The sequence below is a fragment of the Acinonyx jubatus genome, chromosome D1, assembly GCF_027475565.1.
Source record: "Acinonyx jubatus isolate Ajub_Pintada_27869175 chromosome D1, VMU_Ajub_asm_v1.0, whole genome shotgun sequence".
Lineage (NCBI taxonomy): Eukaryota > Metazoa > Chordata > Mammalia > Carnivora > Felidae > Acinonyx > Acinonyx jubatus.
Genome location: NC_069390.1, coordinates 44,450,538 through 44,469,853, shown reverse-complemented (window position 1 = coordinate 44,469,853; position 19,316 = coordinate 44,450,538). Strand labels below are relative to the sequence as shown.

Sequence of the window (19,316 nt, the reverse complement as noted above, 5' to 3'; positions counted from 1 at the left end):
TTGTCGTGTGCAGGGAGAGCGTAGCAGATGAGCAGATACCCTGAGCCAGCCACCCAGCATATTGGTAGGCACAAAGTAGGTGCGCAAAAGTTAGTTGGCCGTCTTTCTCTCCTGGGAGCCCTCTACTCCGCAGGGTGCAAAGGTGTAGCTGGGGTTGGGGCAGCAGCCTTCCTGGTGGCAGGACAGATCCCGCAGTGTCCCTGTGCCTTATGATATCCTCGCCAGACCCTGGGAATCTAGCGTCGCAAAATCAACACCGTCGCGCCGCTAATCGCCAGCTCGGAAACAAAACAGCGCTGCGCTCGGGGATCTGGGCAAAATCAGCCCGCCCTCCTCCCCCTCCGCCGCCGCCCTCCCTTCCTCGCGCGGCTCTGTTCGCTCAGCTCAGCTCAGCGCGGCGCAGCTCGGCAGCCGCCAAGCCGAGACCCGCACGGTCTCCCGGTCGCCAGCGCCGGCTCCGAGCTCCCGCTCCCCGCCCGGGCTCCGCCTGGTCTCGCTTCCACGGGGACCCCTTCGGGCAGGAGTCGCGTGGCGAGGGCCGGCGGCAGCGGCACAAAGTTGGACGCCCGCGAGGATGAGGCTGTCCCCGGCGCCCCTGAGGCTGAGCCGGAGTCCAGCGCTGCTGGCCCTGGCACTGCCCCTGGCCGCGGCGCTGGCCTTCTCCGACGAGACCCTGGACAAAGTGCCCAAGTCGGAGGGCTACTGCAGCCGCATCCTGCGCGCCCAGGGAACGCGGCGCGAGGGCTACACCGAGTTCAGCCTCCGCGTGGAGGGCGACCCCGACTTCTACAAGCCGGGAATCAGCTACCGTGGTAAGTGGCCCGGCGTGGAGCTAGGGGCGCGGGACCCGGCCCCCGGAAGGGCGCCGACCGCGCGGTGCCGGAGGAGGGCGCACGGTCCCGGGGCGCACGGTGCCGGCACAGCCCGGCGAGGGCCCTGTGTCCTGGCTGCCCTCAGCCCCTCTCGCCGCGAGCTCCGCGCCGCTCCCGGGCCAGCGTCCAGGGCCGTCGCGGGGGTCGTAGCCAGGCTGGGCAGCCCCATCTCCGACGCGCGGTTCTCGGGCGTGGGCTGCAGCTGAGCGACGCGCCACGCCAGCCTGGCTGGGAGGGAACCTGGCTTCTCCCCCGGCCCGCTCCGGGAGAGCAGTGAACACCCGCCTTCCTCCAGATCCGCCGCTGGAGCGGAGGGAAGCCTGGTGTCTCCCAGTCGGATCCCAGGCAAGGTGGGGAACTGGCTTTCCCCTCTCCCATCCCTGAAGGGGAGGATACCAGTTTCTCCCAGACGGGCCCCAGGCGGGGTGGTCACTGCCGCTTCCTTGGACAAATGACTTCAGGAAAAGGGACTTCTCCCTTGACTGGTCGTGGGGCACGGGGAGGAGGGGAGGAAGAGTCTGAAGCTTTCGTAAGGGTCCCCGGAAAGAACTCCAAATTATTCTCCGATGGTCCCAGGCGGGGGAGAAGAGTGTGGATTTTTAGGACAGGCTCCCAATGGAACGGGCCTCCGAGGAGCTGTGGGTGGGTTCGGAGAGGGAAGCGAAACCCGGTGAAGTCGGAAAGGGAAGCTCACATTCCCGAGGCCTGCTCCCTGGAGGCCGGGGACCCTTGCTCCAGCCACCCCGAGGCTCCACGCCGCGGGGATTTCGCGCCTACGCTCCTCCGCGGAGCGCTGGCTTTAGGGAGTGCGGGGAAGGAATGTCCCGGCAGGTGAGCGCCTCCTGGGCAGGAGCGCCGCTCGACCCGCGCAGACCTGAAGACCCCTGACTTCATCCCCACGGCCCACCGCCTCTCTCCGCGGCGGATCGTCTCCCCAGACATCTTTTCCCGGCGCAGAAGCTGCCCTTCTCCAGTTGGGAGACAGGACCTAGGGCAGGGAAGGAAGCCCGCCGGGTCTCACCTGGGGTCCCACGGGCGGGGAGTGGCGGGGTGCGTGTTCCCCCGCGCCTCCGTAAGTCAGCTCTGGTGCCTAGCAGGGAAGAGAGGGTCTTGGGGGGCAGCTGGTGGGCCCGCAGCCGCCGCCCTTGCATCCCCGCCTTCCGGGTTCCCAGAGGCTGCGGGAGGAAGCGGTTGGAGAACACTGGAGAAAGTTTGGGCCACTGTCAGCGGGCGCCAGGGCCACGCAGGCCACCGTAAGCAGGGGCTACCCATCTCAGAACCCTTCTCGCGGTTTCCCGGGATCGTGTCCCCGACTTTGTCCACCTGGCTTCCCGGCGCCCCCCGCACGTGGCGGCGCTCAGCGCGTGGCGAGGAGCCCCTCTGACCCCCGCGCACCGGCCCGCGGGACCCTCGGTGCAGCGTGGGGAAGGAACCCCGGCTCAGCCCGGGAGGGAGCGGGCGGGGTGGAGGGGCTGCGGGTGTGGCCACAGCTTTTCTGAGGGGCTGGGAACAGCCAGTCCTCTCCGTGGACCGGAGGAAGGAGGGCGGAACCCTCTTGGTCTCTTGAGGGAGGCCTCACCAAAACCGAGGATCCGGGTTCCCTGGGGAAACAGCCCAAGCTCCACGTGGCAGGGAAGGAGGTGGCTTTAGAGTAAGATGGGCTTGGTTTTAGTAGCTTGTGTGACCTTGTGCAAGTCCTTTCATTTTTCTGAGCTTATTTCCCAGCGGTGTAAGTAGCTGTTTGTCCAACCTCTGTGGTGGTTGTAGCGAATAGGTGAGTTGACAAAGAGGAGTGTGCCTGAGGTCCCCAATATGTGTTAGTTTGAGTTGGATATGAGGCCCTTATTGGTTTAATAACGGAGGGATGTGCCTGCCTAGTCATTTGTTTTTGGTGTGTGTGTGTGTGTGTGTGTGTGTGTGTGTGTGTGGTGTGTGTTTAAAAGTGGTGTTCTCAGCACTCTAATTCAGTCTACTAGTGAATGGTGGCTGAGTCCTCGTGAATTAATGGAATGAGTGAATGAATGATTTCTCCATACTGGGAGCCTCACCTAAGATTGTTCTTACTGTGAGCCCAAGAAGATATTTTTAGATGATTTAGGCAAGTCTGGGGCCACACCAAGTGTCCTACCAGCCGTTTCTTCCCATACAAATCCCCCCTGATGGCCTGAGCACTGGCTGCAGGTACCCCAGCACTGGGGAGGAGGGGCCCCTGGTATTCACCAGAACACAGAGGCTCCTGCTTCCAGAGTGTCCATGGCCAGTAGGTGAGAACTGAGACTAGGGGAGAGAGAGAGCTCTAGACTTTACCCTACAGGTGGTTCCAGCCTACACATTAGACTTTCAGACTGTGACACCCCCACTCAGGCTGTTGGCCGGCAATCCCCATTTCTCCCTTCTGGTGGCTAAGAGATCATGGAAGGAAGATATTACGGAAACCGTGCTCCCAGCCTTCTGAGTAAATACCCTGAGATTAGCAAACCTGGTTCCGCCACTCAAAGTTAGGAAGAGGGCGCTGGCCTAGTTTGTGACATTTTCTGTTGGCTTATACTCTCTTAGAATAATCATGTTAAAGGTAAATCTAATGCATTCTGTTCAGGGTATTGACTTAGGGCCGTGGAAGTTAACATTCCCCTGGTGTTCTGCTTGCTTCTTTTATTTTTTTCTTGAGGCCCCCTCACAAGCCTTGGAATCAATGGCTTGTTTTCCTGCCTGGAATCTTTATCCCCACAATTCCAGTTCATCCCTGAATAGCTTCTGCTCTCTATGTTCCCCACCCCAGTATCTCCTTTAGATGTTCTACACTGGATTATGATGGTCACTGTTAACACACACACACACACACACACACACACACACACACACACACACGGGCTTTCTTCTCAACAGCCAGGATCCCATTGAGATTATTATTCAGCTTTTTCCAAGTTGCTAGTGCTATATGGACTTCCTTCTCTCTCCTACTGCTTCTCTCTCCCCTCCCTCCCTCTTCCCCCTGTCCCCCCTCCCTTGGCAATAACTGTGCTTTAGAAAAGCTCTGAAAGGCCTGCTCTGTTTCTGACCATGGTCTCCTTTGACAAGGAGATTACAGTGATTAAAAATAACAAGTTGAGGATCCTCAAGGGGCTTCCCTGATAGGACGACAATTTGCAGGACTAGCCATTCCCAGATCACAATTTCAAGCCAAATAGAAGAAAATCAGCTGACATGTTGAAGAATTGATTGAAAATAAAAGAGGCCCTTTTGTCTGACTAAAGATCTGTTTATTAGGAAAATAAAGCCAGACCCTGGCTAACGAGAGTGGCTTTTCCTAGATGCTCTTTAAAGGGAAATTTCAAGGAACTTGATGGGAAAAGAATGTCCAGTCGAGATTTCAAAAGCTTGTCCAACTTCAAGCATAATTGGGGGATTTATTCTAAACTGTGAGGTTTGGAGACCTCCAAAGCTGCTTGGCCTTCTCGTTCTTTGTCCCACTCTGGGCTGCACAATGCCACAGGACTGTGTGTCCCGGAGAGCCCCACCTCAGTCTGGCAGAAAGGGCACAGGCTTTGATGTTTGACTTCTGTTCAGTCATATATTCGCTGTGTGACCGTAGGCAGGCCACTTCACCTCTCTGAGCTAGAACTTCTCCAGCTGTGAAATGAGAGTGCTCCCCCACCCCTTACAGTGTTGCTGTGGGAGTCAGGAATAATCTATGTTAAAGAAAAAAAGCTGTCATAGAGTGGGTGCTTAAAAAAAATACACATTATAAGATGATTATTTTGGAAATAGAAAAATACTTGGCAGAAACACTGGATGAGACATGGTGTTAAATAATTCCTACTCATCTCACTTATTCTTTCCAGTACTTTGAGGCAGTTTATTATGATTCTTATTTTACAGATGAGAAGACCAAGTCTCAGAGAGGTTTCATAACTTGCCCATGAACCACACAGCTGGTAACCACTGGAGTCAGGATACAAACCAAGGGATGTCTGACTCCTAAATCTGTTCCCTTAACCGGTCTCCTGTATTGACACATGAAAATGAACAGGGAATAAAATGAGTTAACTATGGCCTCCCTCGGCATTCTGGATGGTGAGTCTTCACCGAAGGAAAACAGCAACAACAAATCAAGACAATAACTGACATATCTTGGGACACAAAGTCTGAAACAATGTCTCCTTATTTACATTTGCTTTTTTTCCTTTTTATAGACTTTGGGATTGCGTTTCCTCATAAACTAGAGAACTAATTCAGAAACATGAACAACCTTGTCAATCTTTAGCCAGTTCCTTTTGTTTGTGGGAAAACAGAAACAAATTGGATAGGAAAAAAAAAAAAACAACCCTAATTTGATTGTTGTTTTATTCTTACACACAAACTTATACGACCAGGCCTACAAAATTAGATGTTCATAAAGTACCTGTGTAGAATTGGAGAATTTTAAACTGGATAAGGTCTTTTAAATAAACTATGTCTAATCTAGTGGAGTTTTTAAAAATTCAGTGCTGCTGCTGATAGTGTAATTAACTATAAGTCGTCCCTCCCACTTCTCTTTTCTTGTATCATTCTCCTCTTTTTTATTATATAACTTTATTTTTTAAACTTGGCCTCCTTTTAATAAGTATGCAGTTCAAATTGATAATGAAAATTAAAAGAGATTGCTTACTGCTTTGAGTTTCATGAAATGCAAAAAAAAAAAAAAACAAAAAAAAAACAAAAAAACATACCAAAAAATGAAAGCATATCAAATAGGGATTTTTCAGGGTTTAAAATTTGGGTGCTCCTCCATACACACTGCTGACTCAGCTGGAACAGCAGGATGTAATTGCTGATAAGTTCACATATATGGGCTGGCATGTCAAGAACTTTTCACTATTGCTCTCCATTTGCTTGTCATACAGAATGTCAGATGCAGGTCAATGTTAACTTCTCTGGGGGAGGAAAACCTCTTACCATGTTATATTACTGAAGATATAGGTGAAGCTCATGTCTCACAGAGACCCCAAAATACAGTTTTTTGAAAATAAGAGGTAAATGGGAAGTCCTAGATGATGGCCAGCTTTGCTCCACCGGGTCAACCAGGAACCCAGATTCCTTCTGCTGTGTTGCCCTGTAATCCGCCAGTGCTCTGCTGTCCCATAGACAGCCTGGAGTTACAGCACCTGAAATGTGGCTGGTCCAAATTGAGATGTGCCGTGAGTATAAGACACACACCAGTGATTGAGAGATAAGGATGGAAGAAAAATAGACTTCTCAATAACTTTTTAAGTGTTTGTTTGTTTGTTTGTTTGTTTATTTATTTTGAGAGGGCGGTGAGGGGCCGAAAGAGAGGGGGAGAGAGAATCCCAAGCAGGTTCCATGCTGTCAGTGCAGAGCCTGACACGGGGCTCAATCCCATGAACCCTGAGACCGGGACCTGAGCCGAAATCAAGAGCCAGTCGCTCAACCGACTGAGCCACCCAGGTGCCCCTCAATAATTTTTTTGACATTGATTCCATATTGAAGTGGTAATTGTATATATTAGCTTAAGTAAAATGTATTGTTAAAATTAATTTTACTTGTTTTACATTTGTTCCTACTGGATACTTGTTAACAAATACAGTGAATTTCACCTGCCGGGAGCTTATTTTCTGGACAGTACTGTTGTAGGGTGTTCTCATCAGAGCCGTTACAGCCAGCTCACTGCCAACACATGTGAGTTTCAGTCAGTGTGCAGGGGGGAAAGGAAGTAGAGGGCAAGCAGCTTTCTTTTGAACGATGTGACCCAGAATTGCACCCAGCACTGCCAAACACACTCCACTGGTAAGGATTTAGATACTTGACCACACCTAGCGGCAAGGGAGCCTGGGAAATAAAGCATTTAGCTAGACAGCCACACGCCCAGCTAAAACTTGGGGAAAAGATTTTTTTTTCCCCAAAAGAATGAAGGTGAAAATGGATTTAAAGGGACAATTAGCTATCTCTGCCACATGTTTTAATGCATAGTCATCTAAAAGCACAGCATTTCATGTCCTCTCATCCAGTAAAAGGTATCTAGATGGTCTTCCCGACAGCATGTAAAGTTTATATACTTGCTAAATGAGTCAGGATGGAAGGAGTGTTAGGGTGTGTGTGTGTGTGTGTGTGTGGTATTGATAGGTTTCATACTGAGAGGAGAAAAAAGGGCCAGTATGTCAGAGTGACCTGTTCTATCTCACCCTCTCCCTCAATAAAGGTGGAAGCTCTAAGGAAAGAAAGGAATAAGGAGGAAGTGGATAAAACAGAAAACAAGAGAGAGAAGAAGGAGGAGGAGGAGTAGAGGGAGGAAGAAGAAGGAAGAAGAAAGGGAGTTGCAGGAAGAAGGAAGAAGGAGGAGGAGGAGGGAAAAGAAATTAGAAGAAAAAGAAAAGCTCACAGGGATATATATTCTGAAAGAAAATGAGACAATTTGAGTAGACTGGAGCCCCATCTTACTTGAGGGTTAGATTCAAGAGGCACCATGGAAAGCAAAAAATCATATAAGTCAAAATTATTCCTTGGGGTGCCTGGGTGGCTCAGTTGGTTGAGCGTCCGACTTCGACTCAGGTCACGATCTCATATTTGTGAGTTTGAGCCCCGCGTTGGGCTCTGTGCTGACAGCTCGGAGCCTGGAGCCTGCTTTGGATTCTGTGTCTCCCTCTCTCTCTATGCCCCTCCCCCACTCATGCTCATGCCCGTGCTCATGCTCGCTCTCTCTCTCTCTCTCTCTCTCTCAAAAATAAATAAACATTTAAAGAAATTAAAAATAAAATGATGCCAACAATATTATTCCTTAAAAATCATTTCAAATTGTATGTCAGTAGGAACATGGATACTGGATTCAATGTAGCCTCATTCATGTCTCCTTCCAGATAGTTCTGTTAATGAGGAATAGAAGCACACTGACATTTCTTAATAAGTCCAGGACTTCCATTTGCCCCTCCTGCATTGGAAGAGACCAGTGTCCCCTCAATCAAGTAACAGGTAAAACAAGTGGTTTGCTGGTCCTTAACCCCTGACATGACAGGTACAAAATACTCACTGTGATGGAGTGAGGGAATGAGTCCCCTCCCATGCACACTCAGGCACATGCATGTATTGAATGGGGTGGCAAGTGGCCTGAATTATCGAAGGTATCATTTCCTCTAGTTTTCTTCTGACAGTGTGCACTTGTGTGTGATTATCCCATAGGCACATTTGCTGGAACACCTGCATGTCAGGGAGCTCACCATGTCACATGAAGCCTCCTGTGTGGCTGGTCAGCTCTTGCTGGTATAAATTTCCCATGTCTACAGGGTGTCTTGGCTGGGCTAGAGATGAGGCTGGGATGGGCAGGTAAGGAATTCCGTGACATCGCCAAGAAGTCCTTGTGAGCTCTACATAGACAAAGCTTCTAACTTGCATGGAATATTCAAAACTGCCATGAAAGGTTCAGGGAAACTTAACAGGGGCCTACGCACCTCTGTGGATTAGCTGAGGCCCAGAAGACCCATGGGAAATAACTCAAACCCTATCTCCCATTGTGGCCTGGACATTTGCAAATATGCCTCATGGACTTTGTGAGACAGCAGAAGGGCAGGGAAAGACTCCAGGCACAAAGCACCATGTGGGGGGGATAGGAGTGTGGGAAGGTGGGCAAACTCGGAGCAGGCCATAAAAATGGGACGGTGATTCTAAGAGCTAGAGGAAGCTCTTATAATCCTCCTCCTCCTCCTCCTCCTCCTCCTCTTCCTCTTCCTCCTCCTCCTCCTCCTCCTCCTCGTCTTCCCCTCCCCCTCTTCTCTTTTCCTTCTCCTCCTCATCCTTCTTCATTTTCTTTTCTTCCTGTTCTTTCTCCTCCTTCACCTCATAGCTGCAACACTACTCTTTGGATTTTCACTCATTCCCACCCCAGGGCCTTTGTACATACTCTTCTCCATGACTAGAATGCTCAGCTTTATGTGGCTCACTCCTTGTCTTTTAAGTTTCAGCTCAGATTTATCCCTTTAAGTAGGCTTCTCTGACCACCAATTTATGTTTCCCATTTCTTTTGCCTGATTTCATTTTTATCATAGCCCTTAATCACTCTCTGAAATTATCTTGTTTATCATCTGCCTCCTCAAGCTAGAATATAAGCTTCATGAGAGCAAGCACTGTGTCCTTTCTTGTTTGCCATTTATTTCTAGCACCCAGAACAGTTTTTTGTGGACATGACAGGCACTAAATCTTTATTTGTTGAAAAAAAAAAAAGTGAAGAATCCTGGTGTGAGATCTGCTAAGAGAGCTAGATGGAAGCAAGAGAAAGTGTTTCTCTCTCAGCCAGAGAATTAAGACCAGGGATGGGGACCAAAGGCAAGGAGCCCCAGGTGGAGGCAGCAGAGAGAAGAGATGCCCAGTGCCCTGGGGGCATTGGCTGGAGGTTGAGGGCAGGCAGATGGCTGGTCCCAGGTAAAGACTATTGAGGGGCGCCTGGGTGGCTCAATCGGTTGAGCGTTGAGCGTCCGACTTCAGCTCAGGTCATGATCTCCCACTCCATGAGTTCAAGCCCCGCGTCAGGCTCTGTGCTGACAGCTCAGAGCCTGGAGCCTGCTTCGGATTCTGTGTCTCCCTCTCTCTCTGCCCCTCCCCTGCTCATGCTTTGTCTCTCTCTGTCTCAAAAATGAGTAAAAACATTAAAAAAAAAAAAAGACTATTGAGAGGAAGGAGATCAGCATGGTGAAAAGCTGGGTCATTGATGGTTCAGAGGTGAAGAGCAGGACAATCGGCAAAAGGGCAAAGGGAAGGGGCTCCCAGCCTCAGACACTGGCTTTGATTGAATGGAGAAGAGAGCAGAGAGGATTATTGATCAATCAAACTTCGACACCAATTATTAAGTGACTTTCCCTGGAATCAGCACTTCGTGGGGTCATTTGTGCGGTGTCCAAACCTAGCTATGCTTCAGAATCACTTGGAAAGTGTAAAACAAACAAACTGCAGCTTCACTGGACCCACCCCCAACAAAGAGCTGGATTCCAGAAATCTATAATCCCTCTCTCTCTCTTTTTTTTTTCTTTAAAACAAGATGAGGACAGAGAAATACAAATCAAAACCACACTCCAATATCACCTCATGCCAGTCAGGGTGGCCAAAATGAACAAATCGGGAGACTATAGATGTTGGACAGGATGTGGAGAAACGGGAACCCTCTTGCACTGTTGGTGGGAATGCAAACTGGTGCAGCCGCTCTGGAAAGCAGTGTGGAGGTTCCTCAGAAAATCAAAAATAGACCTACCCTATGACCCAGCAGTAGCACTGCTAGGAATTTACCCAAGGGATACAGGAGTACTGATGCATAGGGGCACTTGTACCCCAATGTTTATAGCAGCACTCTCAACAACAGCCAAATTATGGAAAGAGCCTAAATGTCCATCAACTGATGAATGGATAAAGAAATTGTGGTTTATATACACAATGGAGTACTACGTGGCAATGAGAAAGAACGAAATATGGCCCTTGGTAGCAACGTGGATGGAACTGGAGAGTGTGATACTAAGTGAAATAAGCCATACAGAGAAAGACAGATACCATATGATTTCACTCTTATATGGATCCTGAGAAACTTAACAGAAACCCATGGGGGAGGGGAAGGAAAAAAAAAAGAGGTTAGAGTGGGAGAGAGCCAAAGCATAAGAGACTGTTAAAAACTGAGAACAAACTGAGGGTTGATGGAGGGTGGGAGGGAGGGGAGGGTAGGTGACGGGCATTGAAGAGGGCATCTTTTGGGATGAGCACTGGGTGTTGTATGGAAACCAATTTGACAATAATCTCATATATTAAAAAAATAAAAATAAATAAAAACATTATGAAAAAAATAAGAATAAAAAATAAAACAAGATGAGGAGACACAGAGAGAAGGTGGCCAAAAGATGGTCACTTTTCTATGACCATGTTTCCCCATCACAACCTCTCCTCGCTCCACCCCAGCCTCCTGTGCTCCACATACATTAGCACCTGATCACATCACTGCCTATCCTGTACCCGAGTACAGTGGCCAGTAGGATGTCCCCAAAGTTGGAGTGACAGCAGCCTCCCCCTGCCTGGGCAGTGAAGTGTTGGAGAGAGAAGAATCGTGAGCTTCCTTTAGGTGATGATGCTCAAAGCTGGCAGAGCCTGAGCCATGGTTGACCTGGTTGTACTTTTCTCTTGCCAACATGTCCCTTCCATGTAACTTCCGCTCATCGGTCCAGGTTCTGTTCTTTGGAGTCGAGCAAATAAGGTCTCCCCTTGGCCATATGTCAGCCATTGAGGTGTTTGTGGAGAAATAGAAACTATGACTTCGGGCCAAAATGCCCCATTTCTTCAGCCATTCTTTATAGGATGCTGTTTCTTGTCCCCTTGCACTTTGTACTCCAGATGTGCTCTGATAGGGATAGAACATGGGGGATGATTATCTCCCTTGTCCTGAGGGCTGTGTTTGTGTTAAGCTTGCCAGGTCTTGTGTTTGCTATTTTCGCAGCGCTCTGGGATCACGCTGAGCTTGCAGCCAACAAAAACTCCTGTGAGCCGCTGGGAAGGCTTGCTTCCTTCCCTCCTCTCCCTCAACTGGTGTGACTGGTCTTTGAATGTAAGATTCGACGTGACTCCTCGTAACTTAATCTTGGTCTTCCTCAGACATAATCCAGCATGTTTAGGTCCATCCCTGTAGCTGTCAGCCACTCGTGGATCTGGATTCTGTCACTGAGTGACTTATCCATGTAATCTCATTTTGGATTATCTACAGTTCTGATAAGCAGTCTGAGAAATCTTTATCAAAGTTGATAAGAATGTTGAGCAAGGGGCTCCCTTGACATCCCTTGAGTCTTTCCCTAAAGTTGACATCTAGTTCAATACTTTCGAAGTCAACTGATTTGCTGTCATCTCAGTGACATTTTAGTATCAGCTGCCACCTTCCTCGTCAACCACCTCAGTTAAGCCACAAATACCATTTCCCTAGCCTGCTAATGAATTGTATAGTTCAGGCAGAATTATTTTCTTTCTTTGTTTCAAAATTAGTAAAGACTCTTTCCACAGAACATGACAGGAACAAAGTCAAGTTAACTAAATCAGAAAGAGAATTACTGAGTCTCATATTTGGAAAGTCTAGGGGCGGGTCTGGCTTCAGGTATAAATGGATCTAGGGACCCAAAAGGGTTCTCTCCTCCCTCTCTCCTTTCCATCTCTCCCTTCTACCTTGTCTGTGTCACTTTTTCCATCCCGTATCTCTTGGCTGTGTTTCTGTGTGTTGTCTTCATTTTTCTTACTACAGATAAACTTTCTCCAAATAACAAGGACTATAGCTGCCAAGAACCTTCCATGAAAAATCTTTCAGTTAGTCCTGTAACTAAAAGAAAAGCCCTGGTCCCATTAATTCCAAACTGGAAAAACCCTGGGGGAGGATTCTGATTGGCCCATCTTGGGTCACAGACTCAGGGGAATGGGGTGTGAAGAGAGACTAAATTTGGGCCACAGTCACTTCTGTGACATTATGTTTCAGGAGGGAGAGGGGGTGCTATTGTCGCCAGCCCCAGAGATCCCATTGTCTGAGTAGGGTAAGAAGTGGGGCTCCTGGAGAGTGTATGTCCCTCCGTGCTTCCTGCCCTCACCCATACCCCCAGCTACATTCTCTTGGCTGACACATCGCCAAGTCTCCAGGAGCTTCCTTCCCACCCATCCCTCTTCCCATCCGTGTAATGGTCAGTTCAGGACCCATGCATCTGGCTCCCAGCCATCCCATGAAGAGGTAGCATATGTGGGAAAGAATGAACTTCCATTGGGCTGTTGCATTGTGCTTCATATACATTCCCACCTTTAATCCTTATAACAAACCCATGAGATGATAATGATGATCCCTATTTTATGGAAGAGAATGATTTATTTTTAATGTATCCTACTAATTTAACAAACATATATGTACACTTATTATTATGAATATTAATTCATTTGTTGTCATAACAATGAGATAAGTACCAAGACTGTCATTTTACAGGAAATTAGAAACTGAGACCTTGAGAGGTTAAGTAACTTGCCAAAGGTTACACATAGTAAAAAGGAGAGATTCGAACCCAGATCTGTTAGCTACATCCAGTTTTCAATTTTAGATATGTGTGATATTTAATTTGGAATGGGACTTGTTTCATCTCTGCCTGGGAATTCTGGAGCACTTGCTACAGAAGACCATCCAGGGAAACAGAGTGGGCCAAGCCCACCATCACACTTGTTTTAGACTTTTAGCCCTGCCTTTCCATCTGCCAACCCATCAATACCATCTCCTTCTGCCTCATCCTGGCTGGGTGGGCTCAATTGTGACAATTTCTTTTTTTATTATCATTAATGGATTTTTTTGAGAGAGAGAGAGAGAAAGAGAGACAGAGTACAAGTGGAGGAGGGGCCGGGAGCGAGGAAGAAAGAAACCGAAGCAGGCCCCACACTGTCAGCACAGAGCCCGATGTAGGGCTTGAACTCACCAACTGCGAGATCATGAGCTGAAATTAAGAGACGCTTAACTGACTGAGGCACCCAGGTGCGCCGTGCCAATTTCTAAGTGAAGCATGTGCATCGAATCTTCCCGTGTTCTGAAAGTCCTACACAGCAGGGAGGGGACCGCTGTGGCTTGTGTACTGCTTCAGCAGTCTTTGTAACCCCAGGTTGCAAGTTAAGGCAGAAGTTAAAGTTCCCTGTAGTTGATGTGTGTGTGGGGCATGAACACTGGGGCATCTCAGTGCCAGCCAGCAGGTGGAGAGAGCTGGGATCTGGCTCAGGATCTTTTCACTGAGGTTAGGGCCAGGGAATCTGAAACCCAGAGTTCATGTTAAATGGTTGACACACTGACACTTGAAGGACCCAGAAAGCTGTTTGGGAGTTGGGATTTTCATATGGCAAGTGTACCCAAGGATGGGGAGAACTCAACCTTAGGTAGCGAGTTAAGGCCAGGCTTGAGGGTGAAACATCAGTCCTCATATCAGCAAGGCAGACCAGGAGGCCCTTGCCACGGGTTTTCAGGGAAAGGCTGTAATTCAATAGTCATACAACTTCCAGCCTGCTCTTCCTAAAACATAAATCTGAATATGACATTCCCTAACTCAAACCCTTTAGGGCCCCCTCATCACCTCCAGGGAGGTATCCACCCTTTTTAGCAAGGCTTTGAAGGCTTTTAAGTGTCTATCCCTTACCTTCTTCCCCTGACCTCTTATCACCCTGTCCCTTCCAGCTTGCAATTTATGAAATACAGAAATAGTTCTGGTTTCCAAGGCCAAGACTGTCTCATCATGCCTTTCCCTGTACCTGGAGTGCTGTTAGTCTCTTGTCCACTTGACAAACTCTTATTCCTCACTCCACTTGGAGTTCAAATGCCACCTCCTCCTTGAAGCCCCCTCTGACTGACTCCCACGTTAGACCCAGATGCTCCCTCCTCTGGCATCCCAGAGCAAATCATCCACACATCCATAACACCCATCGTATGTTATAAAAAATATCCGCTGATGTGTCTTTTCCTCCCAGCTCTTAGACTGAATGCTTCTAGAGGGAGAGGTCGTATCTTTTTTTTTTTTTTTTTTTTTTGTCTCCAGGTGCATAGCACTGGGCGGCACAAAGTGCTTAGTAACAAAGGGATGAGGGGCTGAATACTACACATGGTAGCTTTGGAGGAGGAAACTTTGAAGGAGGGACCAAGGGGACAAACACTCAATGAGCGTTTATTGAGCATTTATTGTGAGTGAAAAGGCATGCTAAATGCTAAAAATACCGTGCAGCTTAAGATAGACTTGGTCTCTGCTCTCATGGAGCTTCCAGGTTATTAGAGGAGACCAGCATTTAACATATAACTCACAAATAAGTGTGTAATTAAAATTGGGTGAGAGGCATTCAGAAAAAGGAAGGCTCTGTTCACGATAAGGGCTTACCCAGAGCTCCCCATACCCTGACCCTGTGAGGATCATCCCCAAAGACCTTTATTTCCTTGCAGCCCTCTCAGGGGTCCTTTATTGGCACCTGCTAGCGTTTTTCTTTGGAGGTTCAGTCATTGTCCTTGAGGACCAGCTTTTGGAAACCCGTTGCTGGTTGATCAGCCTGCTGAACATTCTGGTCTTTATCATTTTCATCATCATCTTCTTCAGCTCCAACATCCCCAGTGCCAGTGGCCATCGGCATCCTTTACGGCTCTTGAATCCTTTATGTACCAGGCGCTGTGATAGATGTTTATTTAATCCTCTCCACATTCCTATAAGAAAGGCAGTATCATTAGCTTCTTTTAAAAATGAGGGAACAGGGAGGTGAAATAACTTGCCAGAGGTCATGTAATTAATAAATGATAGCTCTAGGGTTCTAATCCAAAATCTTTGCTCTTAGCCAGTTCCCTGTATGTGCTCACAGGATGGCTCTGAATGGACTTTTTTTTTTTTTCCTGAACCTTCATCAGCATTTTTCTTGCATTTCTTGGGTCTCTTAATGGCCTCTCTTGGGAGGCACTAGGGAGGAGTCATTAGAGAGAAGATTCTATTATTTATTGCCAAGCAGTCATCTTCAGTCATTACTGGAACTCAGAACATACTGCACATTTGTGCCTTTCAGGAGAGGGTCACATTAATGGGGTCCTCTGGAGGGATGGGATCTCCTGTCTTCCTTCAGCTTGTACTGTGGAATACCGTCATCACCAGTGATAATTTCAGGTTGAAACCCCACTCTGAGTTCAGCCTCCAGAGCCTCCGTCCTGTGTGTTATATACAATGAGGTAGAGGAAAACCTTAGTTTTGTTTTGTTTCTTTTTAACCTATAGGAATGCATCATTCCTTGGTTTCTGGGAAACCAAGTTTATGATGAGCCCTTTAAGTGTAATGCACAGATGTACAGAAAGGGGCATATTTATCATTCAGAAACATCACTGAATAACATTTGTACCAGAATATAACTTACATATGGAAAAGTTCACAAATTGGACTGCTTAGTGAATTACTACACATTGAACATGCTCATGCAGTGGGCCCGAGATCAAGAAACAGACCATGATCAGCACTCCAGAGGCATTCCTTGTGCCACCTGCAAATCACCTCTCACTCCACTTTGCCACGCGTGTAACCACTGCCCTGACCTCTGGCATCCTAGATTACTTTAAATTTTTTTTTTTTTTTATTTTAGAAAGAAACTGAGCATGAGTAGGGGAGAGGGGCAGTGGGTGAGAGAGAGACTCCCAAGCAGACTCCATGCTCAGTGAGGAGCCTGATGCCGGGCTCGATCCCATGACCCTGGCTTCATGACCTGAGCCGAAATCAAGAGTTGGATGCTCAACCGAGGGAGCCATCCAGGTGCCCCTACTTTGTATGTTTTTGGATTTCACACGAATATATAAATGTAATCATAGCCTTTGTATTATTTTATATGTCTTCTTTCATTCAAGATTATGTTTATGAGATTTATTCCTTTGTTTTTTTTTTTAAATATTTATGTTTGAGGGAGAGACAGAGACAGAGGCAGAGTGAGAGCAGGGGAGACACAGAGTGAGAGGAGGAGACACAGAATCCAAAGCAGGCTCCAGGCTCTGAGCCATTAGCACAGAGCTCGACGCGGGGCTTGAACTCGCGAGCCGTGAGATCGTGACCTGAGCCGAAGGTGCACGCTTCACCGACTGAGCCATCCAGGTGCCCCAAGATTTATCCTTTTGTTGTATGTAGCAGTAACTCGTTCGTTTTCATTACTACAGGACATTCAATTATACGAATATGTCACAGTTTACATATCCATTCTACTGATGATTGACACTGAGTTTCCATTTGGGTGCTAATACAATGTTACTATAACCTGATAGATGTTACTTGGTACACATATGTATGCATTCCTGTTGATTTAGGAGTGACATCACTGGATCATAGGGTCTGTATATGTTCGGCTTCAGTAAATACTGCCAAAGAGTTTTCCAGTGAAAATTGTTATTTTCGGTTCTACGGTGTGTGAAAGTTCCAGTTAACATTTGATACTGTTAATCCTTTTACGTTTAGTCAATCTGGTGGAAATGCAGTAGTAATTTATTGTGGATTTAATTTTTATTTTCCTGTTCACTAACGAGGTTGAGTGTCTTTTCATATGCTTTTTGGCCATTTGGGCACCTTCTTTTACGAAGCATTAGTTCATGTGTTGTGCCTATTTTTCTCTATTGGGTTGTCTTTCTTTTCTTGATCTGAAAGAGTTTTTATATATTTTGGATTAAAGTCAACTGATGGTGATATGCGTCGCAAATATCTTCTTCCACACTGTGCCGTACTTGTTCCTGATGATGTCTTTTGCTGGGCAAAATTTTTACATCAGCCCATTTATGTATCTTCTCTTTTATTGTCACTGTTTTTATTTTCTTTTTTATGTCTGCTTAAAAAAAATCTTTCTGACTCCAAGATCATTCATATTTTATCCTAGGCTCACTTCTAAAATCTTTGCTGTTTTATTCTTCACAGTTAGCTCTATCATCTATGTGAAGTTTATTCTGCATATGATGTGCAAGGTCAAGATTCACCTGTTTCTATATAGTTACCCAGTGGTCCTCATACCATTTACTGAAGGTATTATCTTTTCCCCCGACTGCTCTGCAGGAGATCCTTAATCATACAGCAAGTTTCCATAGACTTGTGGAACTTTTTCTGGACCCCAAACAGTTCAATGGCCTCTTTTTCTTTCCTTGCTATAGTACGCCGGCTGATTTTCTGTAGCTCCGTAAGTCTGGGTGTGTAGTAGTACAAGCCCTCCAACTTTTCACTTCTTTCTTCAGATTGCCTTGGACATTCTTGGTGCTTTGCATTTTCATGTATGTTTCAGAATCAACTCATCCGTATCGCAGAAAAAACACAATGGGAATTTAATTTAACTGCACTAAATTTATAAATCAATTTGAGAAGAACTGACATCTTTATAATATAGAGTTTACTAGTCCATGAACACAGTTTGGTAAACTTAATTGCGTTATCAACTCTCTGCTAATCACCGTGCTGAGCTCAGATGTGGTTCTTGCTTTTGAAGGACTTAATGAATAGGTAGACGAACACTTATCCACAAAATGCAATATGATAATCTCATCACTGGTAATAAGGGCTAATATTTATTAAGTGCCTAGTATATTCCAGGCATGCTGTTAAGAACTTTCCGTGTGTTAATTCGTTTACGCTTCACACTGATACTTTGAGGTAAGTGCTGTTATTATGCCCACCTATAGGTGCTTTTAATTTCAGCGTGGTTGACATACAATATTATATTAGTTTCAGGTGCACAACATAGTGAGTCAACATTTCTCGGCATTACAAAGCAATCACCATGATAAATATAGCTACTGTCACCATATGAAGTTTTTACAATATTATTAACTATATTCCCTATGCTGTACATTGCATTCCCATGTCTTTGTTTATTTTATAGCTGGGATTTTGTAACTTGTCCTCTTCTTCCCCTATTTCACCCATTCCCCCACTCCCCTCCCCTCTGACAACGACCAAATTTTTCTCTGTACCTGTGAGTCTGTTTCTGTTTGGTTTTGTTTGTTCATTTCCCACCCCACTCTAGACACCCTCAGACTGCTTTAGGGCTGTCTGTCCCTCAGAGATCTCAGCTCTTTCTTCTGACATCATAATCATCATTTTCTGCTTGCCACTGGTGAGCACCCTACTTTTCTTACTCTATTGTACTGTGCTTTTTCTCTCATCCTTTCTTCCTTACTAAGAAGGTCTGTCTGACCTTTTGATAGACATCAGTAGCCAATCAGAATGCTCTTTTACTTTTGTGGGATGAACTGAGCAATTATAGCATGAGATTTGCAATCTTTGGTTCTCAGAGTTCTTTTCTGAGATGTCGTTGTGTTGGGGCTAATGGGCTGCTGGTGCATGGTCCAAGAAAAGTGTTTTAATTTTTGGAATTTGAGGGTCCTTTATTTTTAGGACTGAAAGCAGAAGACTAGAATGTCCCTCCCTGACAGGGGGTTGTTTTCAGAATCACATAAATGGTATATGTTAAGTTGATTTTTAAAATTTTAAAACCTAACGTTTGTGGAATACCCGTACTCAGATATACTCCATATATGTAACCATGGGTGGAATGCTAAACTGGGAAAAAGGAGTCTGGCCCTAAGTCTGCCTTGTGGGTGCTCTTACTGCCTTGGGGTGTCTGTTGACCTCTCTGTGTCTTTGTTTCCTGTCTGTGAAATTAGAAGGCTGGAATGGAGGGTTCTTGAGACAGCTTAAGGCTCTAAGAGTCTATAACTCTGTGTTTAAAGGCCAGACTCTTAGCACTTTAATCCAGACAGTAATTTCAATCCCAATTTATATAAAATTCAAGAAACTTGAATTGAGCATCTCTTAGACATCAGGCTCTGTGCCAGGTGCTAGGGATACAAAGGGAGGGGTGACCATCATTGCTGAGAAGGCCCTTGAGCTAGATTCAATGAAAACGAAGTTATCTGGGTAGATTTGAGAAGGAAGAGCATGATGTAGATTCATAGAACTC

At 46.6% G+C, this 19,316-nt stretch overlaps 1 protein-coding gene across 4 annotated transcripts in view; it reads left to right on the top strand.

The window, feature by feature from the left end:
* The first annotated feature begins 391 nt into the window (after positions 1 to 391).
* The window catches only part of SPON1 (spondin 1), a 257,912-nt gene continuing 238,987 nt past the window's right edge, over positions 392 to 19,316 (top strand). For 2 of the 4 annotated variants that reach the window (XM_053203462.1, XM_053203461.1), the window contains exon 1: positions 393 to 812. In XM_053203462.1, coding sequence (XP_053059437.1) covers positions 575 to 812 — 238 coding nt within the window. In that variant the 5' untranslated portion in view covers positions 393 to 574. Of the gene's footprint in view, positions 813 to 19,316 lie in introns of all 4 variants that reach the window. The other 2 variants (XM_027073076.2, XR_008290454.1) reach the window with 2 other exon arrangements.